Consider the following 12,808-nt stretch of genomic DNA (forward strand, 5'->3'; position numbering starts at 1 on the left):
GTACATGAGAATAAAAGTTTCTCATGCATCAGACACTACAGAGGTTACAGTACTGTACTGTATTTCAATAACAAAGTCCATAACATCCATACTGTAGCTCTTAACACATGTTCTAAACTGCACAATATATCTCATCTGTCAAAAATATTTCTGTCAATACAGGAGTCCTTAAAAATCAAAATCATTAATGTTGAAATCAATCTTCATTCTGAAGAGTTAACCTACCACCCAACATTTAATTAGTGGTCTGGTTGCACTATTTTAATAAAATAATGGCAATACACTATTCTATAAAATAATGGCACTAATGACAAAATAAAACATTAATTCTGAAAACATGCATATTCTGTACTGTACCTAAGAAAATCACAAAACAAAACATGAACAATAAAGTTACCTGATATAAAACTTTTGACAATTGAAAAACTTTTTTGGTAGCCTCTGTGAGTCCCCAAAGGATTTACCTTTATGGTCCCATTTGGACTGCATAAGACTGACCAATACTGTAGTGTCATCTGAACTTAATGGACAGCTCAGGGGTCTGCCCCTTTCAGTAACAAAATCCACTTAGTAACCAAGACTGGCATATAACCTACAAAATAGGGTACCCTGGGGCCAACTCATACAGCTTATATTGCATTGTAATTCCTCATAAAGCACTGTGCAGCCTATCCTTACTGGTATTTTATAATTATCATTCAGTTTAAAATACCGATTTACAGCAATACCCCAAACTTGTGCAACTCGAGTTGCACGAATTCACAGACACGCGAACTTTTCATTGGAACCTAACTAATTGTCATACACGAGTCTTTCACAGACATGCGAACATTTGCAAATATTGAGAAACCCTGCAAAAGTGTTTACATTTAATTTTTTTTGTGTAATTTGTGAGTTTTCAATCTTTCATGCATAAATTAAATAACATTTAAATAATAAAAGTAATAATTTCTCTCTCTCTCTCTCTCTCTCTCTCTCTCTCTCTCTCTCTCTCTCTCTCTTACTGAGATGAGAGAATTTTATGGTACATGTATATGTTTATTTGTTTTATATGATAAATAAAATTTTTACCTAATAATGAGTACTAATTTTCAAATATTAATAAGATTAAGATTAAATAATAATATAATAATAATAACAAAAAACTGTAATTACAAAATTTATATGTGATACATATTTTAAACAAATATCTTTCCCCACATTTTTTGTAAGAAGCTTGAAGGCAAAGCTGACAGACATGTCGATTTAACATGACAAGAAGGGGGAGTGTTGCTGATTGGTGGGTCAAAGGTTTCGTACATAATTCTCTCTCTCTCTCTCTCTCTCTCTCTCTCTCTGTGTGTGTGTGTGTATGTGTCCATAATAATTCATAAAAAATTTCACTCTCATAAGTAAGGACAACTGTTATCTCTCTCTCTCTCTCTCTCTCTCTCTCTCTCTCTCTCTCTCTCTCCCAAGAGACTGGTAATGATGATCAGATAAAGGGGTTCCAAACTTATAGATCAGATAGAAGAAATAGGAATCAAGGGGGAGCCGCAATATATGGGAGAGATGTAAATCAAGGAAAAATCTTTGAGAAATATAGTAACACAGAATGTGAATTAATAGCGGTAGAATTTGAAAATGAAAAATTAGTGAACATCGTAATATACATACCCCCTAATACTAAAGAGTTTGATATAATAATAGACAAATTAGATGATATATGTAGAAATCACAAAGAATGGAATATACTCATATCCGGAGACTTTAACTTTCCTTTCGTAGATTGGAAAGAACGAATAGGAGATTGTGGTTGTATTTATACATATAAAAAAGAGAGTAATAGCAGCGCAGAAGATAAGAGGCAATGTGAAAAACTATTAGATATGCTACTAGAACAGTGGTTCTCAACCTTTTTATTACCACACCCCCTCTAAGAGCTGGTCCTTCCCTCCACGCCCCCCTTGCATCTGTGAGTAAAATTCCCTCCCAGATTATTGTAGGAGGAAAATAAAAAAAAAAAAGAGGAGAAGGAGCTTCGAGGGACAGGGAGGGAGGTAAATAATTACAAAATAATGGTAAGCTTAGCGAGTCTAACTAATGTGGTAAACTATAGGAAACTAACGTTAAAAGGCGATACTTTTTCATTTTTTTTATAAATTTCTGTTTATTAGTTCTCCACTCTTGTTAAGAAAATAACAAATATATTTCTAGAATTTTTAAATTTTCCCTAGGCTTCGTGCCTCAACTAGGAATTGCTGACGCCCCCCTAGGGGGGCGTGCTCCCCCGGTTGAGAACCACTGTACTAGAACATAACATCCAGCAAATAAATCATCTGCCAACAAGAAAGTGGGAAGGATATGGAAAATACAATTTCTATAGTAAGAATATAAGATGGTCAGAAATAAATGAAAAATTAAACAAAGACTGGGAAAACATATTTGTAAGTGATAATATACAGGTAAATATGGATATATTATTATATAAAATATTAGAGAAAATAGTGGATAAATATATACCAAAGAAGAAAAGTAAACATCAGTCATGCATACCAAGAGACAGAAGGATCCTGTTCCAGAAAATAAGAAAGTGGAAAAAAGATCTTGCAAAAGAAAAGAATGCATGCAAAGTGATGGAACTAAAAAGTAAGATAGAAAATGCAGAACAAAAGATTATACAGTCAAAAGGAAATGAAAAACGGGATTTAGAAGAAAAGACTCTACAAAATATCAAGCAAAACCCCAAAATTTTTTACTCATATGCAAAAAAGATGAATAAAAGAAGAGTAGAAATAGGCCCTCTAAGAATTGAAGGGCGATTAATGAATGAAAAAAAAGGAAATATGTAACATATTAGCAGAAAGATATAAGAGTGAATTTATACCTAGAGTTGATGATAAAGATAATGATACAGAAATAAGAGATGAAAATAGTGAATATTTATCAGACATAGATATTAATGAAGCTGATATTGTGCAGGCTATTAATGAAATTAAAAATGGATCAGCAGCAGGACCAGACGGCATCCCTGCCATTTTGTTAAAGAAAGCGGTTCATTCAGTCGCAAAGCCGCTTGCAATATTACTCACACAAAGTGTAGATACTGGCAAGATTTATGAGCAGCATAAATTAGCATATATTACCTCTATTTTCAAAGGTGGATCAAGACTAGAGGCAAGTAATTATAGGCCTGTGAGTCTGACATCTCATATTATGAAAGGGTATGAAAGGGTAATGAAGAAAAATATAATGAAACATTTAATGAAAAATTGTTTTTTTAATATAGGACAACATGGTTTTGTACCCGGAAAAAGTACACAAACCCAACTGTTAGTCCACCATGAAAGCATATATAAAAATATGATAAACGAAATAGTTACAGATGTGGTTTACCTAGACTTTGCAAAAGCTTTTGACAAGGTAGACCATAATATATTAGCGAAAAAAATGAGAAAACATAACATTGTGTACAAAGTAGGAAGATGGATAAAAGAATTTTTGCAAAACAGAAAACACATAGTGATTGCAAATGACGAGAAATTGGATGAAGCTAAGGTAATATCCAGTGTGCCACAAGGTACGGTGTTAGCTGCATTGCTGTTTGTGACTATGATTGCAGGACTCGGTAGTGAGAAGTTTCGCCGATGACACAAGAATAAGTAGAGAAATTACTTGTGATGAAGATGGGAACTGGCTACAAAGAGACCTAAACAAAATATATAAATGGGCAGAGGTAAATAGGATGGTATTTAACTCTGATAAATTTTAATCAATAAACTATGGTGATAAAGAAGGAATGCTATATGCATATAAAGGACCTAATAACGAGACAATCACAAATAAGGAAGCAGTGAAAGACCTTGGTGAGATGTTGAATAGGGATATGTTATGCAATGATCAAACAGCAATAATATTGGAAAAATGCAAAGCAAAAATGGGAATGTTGTTCCGGCACTTCAAAACAAGAAAAGCCGAACACACAATTATACTTTATAAAACGTATGTACGTAGTCCACTTGAATATTGCAATATAATATGGTACCCACACTACCAAAAGGATATTGCACAAATAACAGACTGTACAAAGGTCCTTTACAGCTAGAATAGAAGAAGTTAAGGACCCTGACTACTGGGAAAACTACAATTCTTAAATTTATATAGTCTCAAAATGAGAAGAGAACGTTACATGATAATCCAGGCATGGAAACAGATAGAAGGAATTACTGAAAACATCATGGAGCTAAAAATATCAGAAAGAGGAAGCAGAGGTAGATTAATAGTGCCCAAAACTATACCAGGAAAACTAAGGAAAGCTCACAGGACATTAATCCACCACGCACCAAGATCGATAATGCAGCATCTATTCAATGCGCTACCAGCTCATCTGAGGAACATATCAGGAGTGAGCGTAGATGTGTTTAAGAATAAGCTCGGCAAATATCTAAGATGCATCCCAGACCATCCAAGATTGGAAGATGCAAAATGTACCGGAAGAGGCATTAGCAATTCTCTGGTAGACATCAGAGGTGCCTCACACTGAGGGACCTGGGGCAACCCGAACGAACTGTAAGGTCTGTAGGGTCTCTCTCTCTCTCTCTCTCTCTCTCTCTCTCTCTCTCTCTCTTTCCTAGTTAGCGCAATCTACGCATTACTGTTTCTCTGTATGTCTTTAACTGTACAGTAGATCATTTTAAATTGATCTAATTTTACCTGTACCGTCTACAAACCGTAAATGCGTCATTCTAAAACGTAGACACATAGAGCATTTCAGAACAAAGAGAAAGAGGCAGAATAAAGAAGTTTTTAAAAATGAGGTCGAGAAGACTTCTAAAAATAGATCGTTGGAATGGGGAGAGAGAGAAATAGTATACTAATCTTCACACTCTCCTACATTCTTACATCAACCATTTATTTCTTTTTTTAAGGGTAATGTATTTAGCTAACTTTTAAATGAAATTACAGTAACTTTCATTTCATTTAAAAGTTAGTTTAATGCTGAGTTTCCATCTTTTGATATCTAATGTAAGAATAACTTTCTCTCTCTCTCTCTCTCTCTCTCTCTCTCTCTCTCTCTCTCTCTTTCATGTTATTCTCTCTGTCTCCATAGCAATTCATATATAATTTAACTTGATATTTCAAGTAAGGAAAATATCTCTCTCTCTCTCTCTCTCTCTCTCTCTCTCTCTCTCTCTCTCTCTCTCTCTCTCTCTCTCTGCATAATAATTGATAAATAATTTCACTCTCTTAAGTCTCTCTCTCTCTCTCTCTCTCTCTCTCTCTCTCTCTCTCTCTCTCTCTCTCTCTCTCTCTCTCTCTCTCTCTCTCGTTCATGGTTAGCGCTCACACATTTTTACAACTTATTTCTCTGTATGTCTTTACCTGTACAGTAGACAGTTTAAACTGATCTAATTTTATCTGTACTGTCTACGAAGTGTAAATGTGCTAGTGTGGCAATTACATTCTAAAACACAAAGACATAGTAACTAAGAGTTGTATTAGTCAAAATAAAAAACACCGTTTGTTCATGAAAAAGCATTTCAGAACAAAGATAAAGAGATGTAGAATAAAGAAGTTATTAAAAAGAGGTTGAAAAGACTTCTAAAAATAGATTGGTCGGAAGGGGAAAGAGATAGAAATTCTCTTCCAACTCTCTATTTTTATGTCAACCATTTATTTCTTATTTTAAGGGTAGGGTATTAAGCTCACTTTTAAATGAAATTACAGTAACTTTAATTTCATTTAAAAGTTAGGTTAATAATTTGGGAACATGATTAGGGTCACGTTTAGTGTTTAAACTTTAGAAATAAGCATTTATTAGCATTTTTAGAGACTGTGCCAAACTTACGCGAAAATTCACCTTGCACGAGGGGTTCTGGAACCTAACCTCACGTAAGTTCGGGGTATGGCTGTATTTATCATTTGAATTCAGAGATGTATCAGTAAAACCTAGATTCAGTTTGGTGGGCCACAATTTATCTCCAAAAAAGTGCCATTTAATTATGGACATTTAGATCATTCTTGGCTCTTGTTGTGAGAGCAACTTGTTAGTGGTAGGGTGCAAGGAAAGAGAACTATTTGGGGCATTGGCTAAAACATCAAGGTAAACCTGGATTAACTGGACCAACAATAACTTATCCGTAATAAGACAAACAGGGGATTTTTTTTCAATGGGTCCTATATCTTGGCCAGCAATGATAGGCCTGGGGACAAAAGAAACTGATGGCTAGGCATGCAGGTGAAGCAGCACTGTCCCCATCTAGGTTTTATCAATCTGGGTTCCTGATGCCAAGGTGGTCAAGAAGACTGCCTTTTGAAGCATGTTTGTTATGTTTACACTGAGAGTGCATTGCAGAGATGACAGCAGTCCAGAGGACCTTATTCAATAACCAGGTAACAGGAGCCCTTCCAGGAACCGGTCCTTGCAGTAAAAAGAACAGAAAGTGAGTGCTTAAAACTTCAGCACTAGTGTACGCTGTGCATGAAAGATTACAACAGTTATTGTGATCATAATTTCAATCACTCTCTCCATGTAGAGGCAACCCAACCACCAGTTCTGGATTAACCATTAAGCAAAATAAGCATGTGATTTGGGTCTCAAAGGAAAAGGAGCCCCAAAGTTTTTATCCAGTGAAATATTTACAATGGACCATGGTGCAAATGTTGAAGCTGATGCAGGGGCCACAAAAAGTGGCCCCCATTAAATAAAAAAATACATATGCAAGAATATTAATCATAAGAAAATGTACTACAGTATATGCATTAATATCATAGCACTGAAGAGGGAGTGACAATGCATTTGCCCTCAACAGGTGGATAAAAAAAATTGCAAGAGTTATGATCAGATTACGACTTTTTTCCCAATTTGGACTTGTATTTTGGATTTTTCACAATGTCTGACTCTAGTGGTTCTAGCTTTGGGTACAGTATTGCAGCAAAAGCTGCAATACACATCTGACTAAAGAATCATATGACTCACACACGATGTGTATAGAATGAAGGGGACAGACATGCTCTGTTGATTTGAGATGTTCAGTGTGTGCTGATTGGGACATTAAAAAGTGAAAGACTTTAGATTCTCCCTTAAAGAAACTCACTAGGGACAAGAAAAGGAAAGCGACTACTAGGGAAAATAGTAAGTTATTAGCTAGTCAGGAATCATCTGCTGCAAAGTCAGATTCTAATGTTCCTTTAATTTCAATAAACCTAATTTCAACTCTTCCAACTATTCAAACCTCTCCTTTACCTGGCTCTCAAGTTTCCGAACCCAACCCCATGGCCAGCCTTGAGTCAAAAATCAACAAGAGATTTGAGTTAATAGTGGAGTCTATTGCACAGTTAGCTTCTTCAGTGAAAGTGCTTATGGATGAGAAAGGTGATTCGGAGCACCTTGTAGTGCCCAGTGCTAGTGAAGTGTTGGTGGAGGAGGTGGCTCTTCGCCCTGCTGATTCTCCTAGGCCAAGGTCCCTGGCATACTCCCAAAAACCTGAGAGAAGTCAAACTGGTAGCCTAATGGAGGTCGGTGGGGTCAGCCCACAAGCAGTCGCCCCCTCAGTTCAGCCTGTTGACGCATACCAGGCTGCAACCAAAAGCCGTTGGAAAGGGGTCTCAGTGGATGTTCATTGTATGCTGTCTGGTTCAGAGGAGTTAAGTCCCAGGCATCAGTGGTGCTTCATGGACAAGTCACACCCTTTGAAAAGGCTCGCAGTGGACGTGTCGAACTCTTCTCCAGTGCCTTCTAAGAAGAGTAAAGATCCCGAGCTCCCCTCATGTAGTCACTGGGACAACCCAGAGCGTTTTCCCCTTGAGTAACCTCTCGGAAGAGGATATGCTTTCGCCACCAAAATGCCCAGCTTCCTGTAAGTGCTCTTCATCTTCTAGAAGAACCTCTTCTAAGGAACGTTGTCAAGCACCTGAGCGCCCAGCAGTGTTGGAGCTTCCTTCGGAAGTTGAATGCCCAGTAGCTTCAAAGCACCGGGTAATGCCCAAGCACCCAGCGACTCCCGTACATGAAGTAGCACCCGAGCTCCTAGTAGAAGATGTGCGCCCAACAGTAGCTGAACTCCCAAGTGTTCTGAATGTTCCCTGATGCCTGAACACCTTAAGGTGTCCACACTCTCTGTAGGTACTGACCTCCCAGTGGTTTCAGAGTGCCCTTGGCATCCACGCATCAGCATATGCCCCCATTTTTAGAGTCCTGCTGGCGACCTTTCTTGGCTTCTTTTCTCTAGCAACGCCTTCCTCTCCTGCCTTGGCTTTTTTAATGGAGTCTCAGACGTCTGGTTACTCGAAGTTACCTAAACTGGTACTCTCTTCTTCAGGAAAGAAGGCGCTGAGCGAAGTAGGAGAATGTTAGCAGAGAAGAGACACCAAGGTAGAGGTACTTTTATTTTCCCTCCCTCCAGACTTTCGTGAGAGTTACTGCATTTATGCCACAGGAGAAGCTCCTTCCCTGGGAGTTTCTGCCTCCTCCCAGGGGAACTTCTCTGGTTTGATAGATTAGGCCCAGAGATATGCTTTCACTTTGGAGCTAGCTCATGAGTTAAAGAATGTTTTAAGGTATTTGAAGTGATGAGTTTTCTAGACTGGGCTGTAGGTGCTCTGGCTTGAAAGATTAGAGAATGTACAGTATTGCCACAAGATTCCTCTAATGACTGGCTAGGAATTCTTTCCTGTATTGACAGAGGAATCAGAGATAGTGCCCAGGATAACTGGCCTTTATACTATGGGTATTTTAAAGAAAAGAGAACTATGGTGTTCATTTACATCTAAGGGAGTGACTCCTTCACAGAGATCAGCGCTCCTTTTCTCTCCCTTGGATCGGCTGCATCTTTTTCCCCAAGCTACTGTCCTAGGCATAGCTTCTGATCTTCAGAAGAAAAGTACCCAAGATCTTCTTTCACAATCATCGAGGTGCCCTAAGGAAATGCCCACTTTTGCTTCCAGATCCACGACACTGCTGCAGATGCATCCCTTTCGGAGTGGCAGACCCAGACCATACACTAGACCAAGGTCTAACGTACGTTTTACACAATGCGCCATTAAAAAGTCCCCCTCTAGATCTTCCTCCAAGAAGTGAGGACAAAGTCCTCCGTACTCAAGTAAGAGCAAGTCTCCTTTTTTGGGAGCACTGGGAGAAGAAGGGAGCAGAACCCTGGATAGTCTCTGTCCTGAGGGAGGACTACACCATGCCCTTCATGCAGAAGCCTTCTTTAGTCAACATGCCTGTCGCACTGACAGCTTGCTCGTCAGGCTCAAAGGGGTTTGCAGCCCTCTCACAAGAAGTAGCATCTCTCGTCAAGGAAGAAGCCATAGAGATGGTAGAGGACATTTATTCTCCAGGGTTCTACAACTGATTGTTCGTAGCCCTCTGGCATGGGTGATGGATGCCATGTTGCAGGACTGGTCAAACAGTAAGGTGAGACAGGCATTAAACAAATTTCGGTCGCACTAAAATGTATCAATGATTTTGATAGCCCGATTTTGGCCAGTGGAAGAGTGGTCTCCAAATCTGCTCAAACTTCTCTCAGACTTCCCAAGACTTGCCTCAAAAGCAACAGCTACTCAGACAACCACACTTCAGACAGTTTCATCAAAACCTGTATATTCTGGCCCTGACAGGTTACAAACTGTCAGGAGATTGCTCAGAAAGAAGGGCTTTTCAAAAGCTGCTTCAGACTCGATTGCCCAGTGTAGAAGGCAATCTTCAGAAAAGGTCTATCAGGCAAAGTGGACGATCTTCAGGACATGGTGTAGAAGATATAAGGTTTCCTCTACTAAGACCTCTAAAGCGGAAATAGCAGATTTTCTGCTATATTTAAGAACTACTAGAAGTCTCTCCTTCCACTATTAAGGGATACCGAGCCATGTTAAGCTCCGTCTTTTGGCACAGAAGGACGGATTTGTCCTCCAACCATGATTTGTTGGACCTCGTCAAGTCCTTCAATTCAGTCAAACGAAAGGAAACAACCTTAGTTTCCTGGAACTTAGACATAGTTCTTTGATGGTTATCCAGTCCCCGTTTTGAGTCCACGCAGTCTATCTCTCTTAGAGACCTTACTAGAAAGACTTTTCCTGGTCGCTTTAGCTACAGCAAAAAAGGACCAGTGAGATACATGCCTTGGATAGAAGAGTTGGCTTTTCCTAAGGTAATGCAGTGTGCTCCTTTTACCTGGGATTCTTGGCAAAGAACGAGACTCTCGAAACCATGGCCCCCATTCTTTTAAAATTAAGAGCTTGTCCAATATACTGGGTCCAGCTGAAGAGGAGAGGACTCTGTCCTGTGAGGGCTCTTAAGCATTGCCTTCACAGAACAAAGGCAATTCGTGGGACTTCAAGCAGTCTTTGGTGTTCAGTGAAAAATCCCTCGTGCCCTCTGTCTAAGATTGCCCTGGCATTCTTTCTTAGAGATCTTATATGTGAAGCACACTCACTGGTTGGAGAAGAGCTTTTCCCTCATGTAAAGTGCAAGCTTATGAGATAAGGGCAGTCGCTACTTCATTAGTGTTCATACAGAATTTATCCCTCGCTTCTATCTCGCAATCGACTTGAAAGTGTAAGTCGGTGTTTGCTTCACATTTACTTACGTGATATACAAACAGTTTATGATGAGTCCAGTACCACGGGCCTGTTTTACGTGGCTGCCATGGTGTTGGGGGAGGGAACGTAGGAGGCAATATTCCTTCCTATCATCTCTTCGCCCTGCATAAGGTGTTGAGTCCTAGGGAAGCCTAAGAGTACTGTGTAGTTGGAATACCCTCTAGTCCTATTTTAACAGTTGGGTATTGGTGTCTTTTTAATAACGTTTAGTGGTTTTGGTGACTGTATATTTGTTCTGGTTGTATGGTACTGTGCCTTGGGCAGGAGCAACTTATATTCTTTGCTAGCCATCGCAATTGGTCCATCACTGCAACATACCCACTAAAGTAGTGGGCACCCCAGGCTATACTGCCTCGCCTCTACACGATAAGATGAGCGCCAACCAAAGGCAGTATCTACCTCCAGCAGCTCTCCTATCAGGTAAGGAAACAACAAACATTGATTGAATGTTGGCAAATTTTTTTATTCTCAAATTCATTACCTTTATTAATGTTTTGGGGTACATATGTCCACGCTTCCCACCTCCTGTCAATGTGGGAATCAGCTATGTAATTACCAGGTAAGTTACTTATATAGAAATGACATTTTTATAATAAAGTTTTATATATATACTTACCCAATAATTCCATGATCGGAGTCCTCCCTCCTCCCCCTGCATGGACATAAGGGCATAAACAAACTGAGCTCTTTGCTAAGTTGTTCCTCTCTTTCCCCCAAAAGTGGGAGGGGCAAGTCACCTACTACAAAACAAACTAGCGCGGCCCTCGAATTTCAAAATTTTACAAGCCAAACGAGTGAAACTAATAGCTATGTAATTAGTGGGTAATCATATATAAAACTTTATTTTATTATAAAAATGTCATTTCTGAACAGATTTGACAAACCATACTCTAAAATATAAAATAATAAGTAACTAATCAAATAAAATTCAAAAAAATTATGCCATGAGTGCCATCCATGCATCACATCGTCCAGCTGACCCAGGGAGGCTAGTCTTACAGCCAATCACATTCTAGCAGTTTGTGTACAGTAAATCTTTCTCTGATCTTTTCCTGCTCTCTCATATTGTGAAAATATGCCCCACAAAAAGAAAATGGTGCTTCAAAAGGAAGGAAAATTTTACAGTAATCTTCCCAGTAAATCTACTTGAGTTTTACTGCTGTATCTACATAAGTTTTAATATCAAGTAAGGAACTATTTGCAGAATAACAATATAACGTTTACGTATTTCACAAAGTGCGAAACAGCCACTTTTAGCATGTAATCAATGCTGGCAGTCTTATCGAAATTTGCCAAATAACAGTATTTTCTATACAGAACTGTTTATACAGTTACATTCCAGTATATTGGTGAGCAATATCAAAGTGTACTAATGAGCACAACAGTAATTTTTGTGACAGTAATGTATGGGGTTCCAAGTTATATTTCATGAGAATCCGCATTTTTTGCTCAATGAACTCTTCAGAACTGTATCCGGGCTGGTACAAAGGTCCCACTATATACAGTAGTCTTGCACACACATGGAGATCATATGGAAAAGCAAATAATTTAAAAAACTGATATGCAAAGCAAGAGCATAGAATTTTGAGGTTTTCATTATTTTGTGCAAGTTTGCTGAATGGATAAAGGCAAGATCTTATAAAAAAAACTCAATATGTATTACTAAGTTCATATAAGCAAATTGCTGTACTTGATATTTTGAAAAATGAAATTACATGCTTACATAAATACTCTCACTGCTGTGAGGTGGAACCAGGAATTTTAGGACTCCATCCGAGGTTGTTGATATGTTTTTGCAGACAGAGCCAGCACATACTTCCATTAATTCTTGTGAAGCAGGAGAACCATCTGGCCATTCAGCTTTAACCTGAACCAAAAACAAAAAAAACTTAGTAATGTTCCCAATTTATTTTTGACAAAAAATTTACAATCAAGAAAAAATAATACTAAGAGCTATTCAACTTTATATAAAAAATTGCAATAAGCCAAATTAGTAAGCACAAAAGCAACCTGAAAGATTTAAGTAAAAAGGAAAATTACAATGTATTCATAAAACTTGACAAATAAGGAACTTTTAAAACAATTTTAATATCTCAAACTAAGCTGACCATAGCTGCATAATGCCTTTAATCACAACATATGAAGGAATGCCAAGAGCAACTGCTTTGATTAGCAAATTGGAAGGTAAGCAAGAAGTGCAAGTTGCTTGAAGTATGTGTTCAAAGAAAGA

The 12,808-nt window shown here is 38.3% G+C and overlaps 1 protein-coding gene across 1 annotated transcript in view; it reads right to left on the bottom strand.

The window, feature by feature from the left end:
- Positions 1 to 12,808, bottom strand: part of LOC136826554 (alpha-2-macroglobulin-like) — a 440,224-nt gene that overhangs the window by 306,313 nt on the left and 121,103 nt on the right. The window contains 1 exon segment of the mRNA XM_067083736.1: positions 12,302 to 12,445. Coding sequence (XP_066939837.1) covers positions 12,302 to 12,445 — 144 coding nt within the window.

Source organism: Macrobrachium rosenbergii, chromosome 41 (genome assembly GCF_040412425.1).
Source record: "Macrobrachium rosenbergii isolate ZJJX-2024 chromosome 41, ASM4041242v1, whole genome shotgun sequence".
NCBI classification, from domain to species: domain Eukaryota; kingdom Metazoa; phylum Arthropoda; class Malacostraca; order Decapoda; family Palaemonidae; genus Macrobrachium; species Macrobrachium rosenbergii.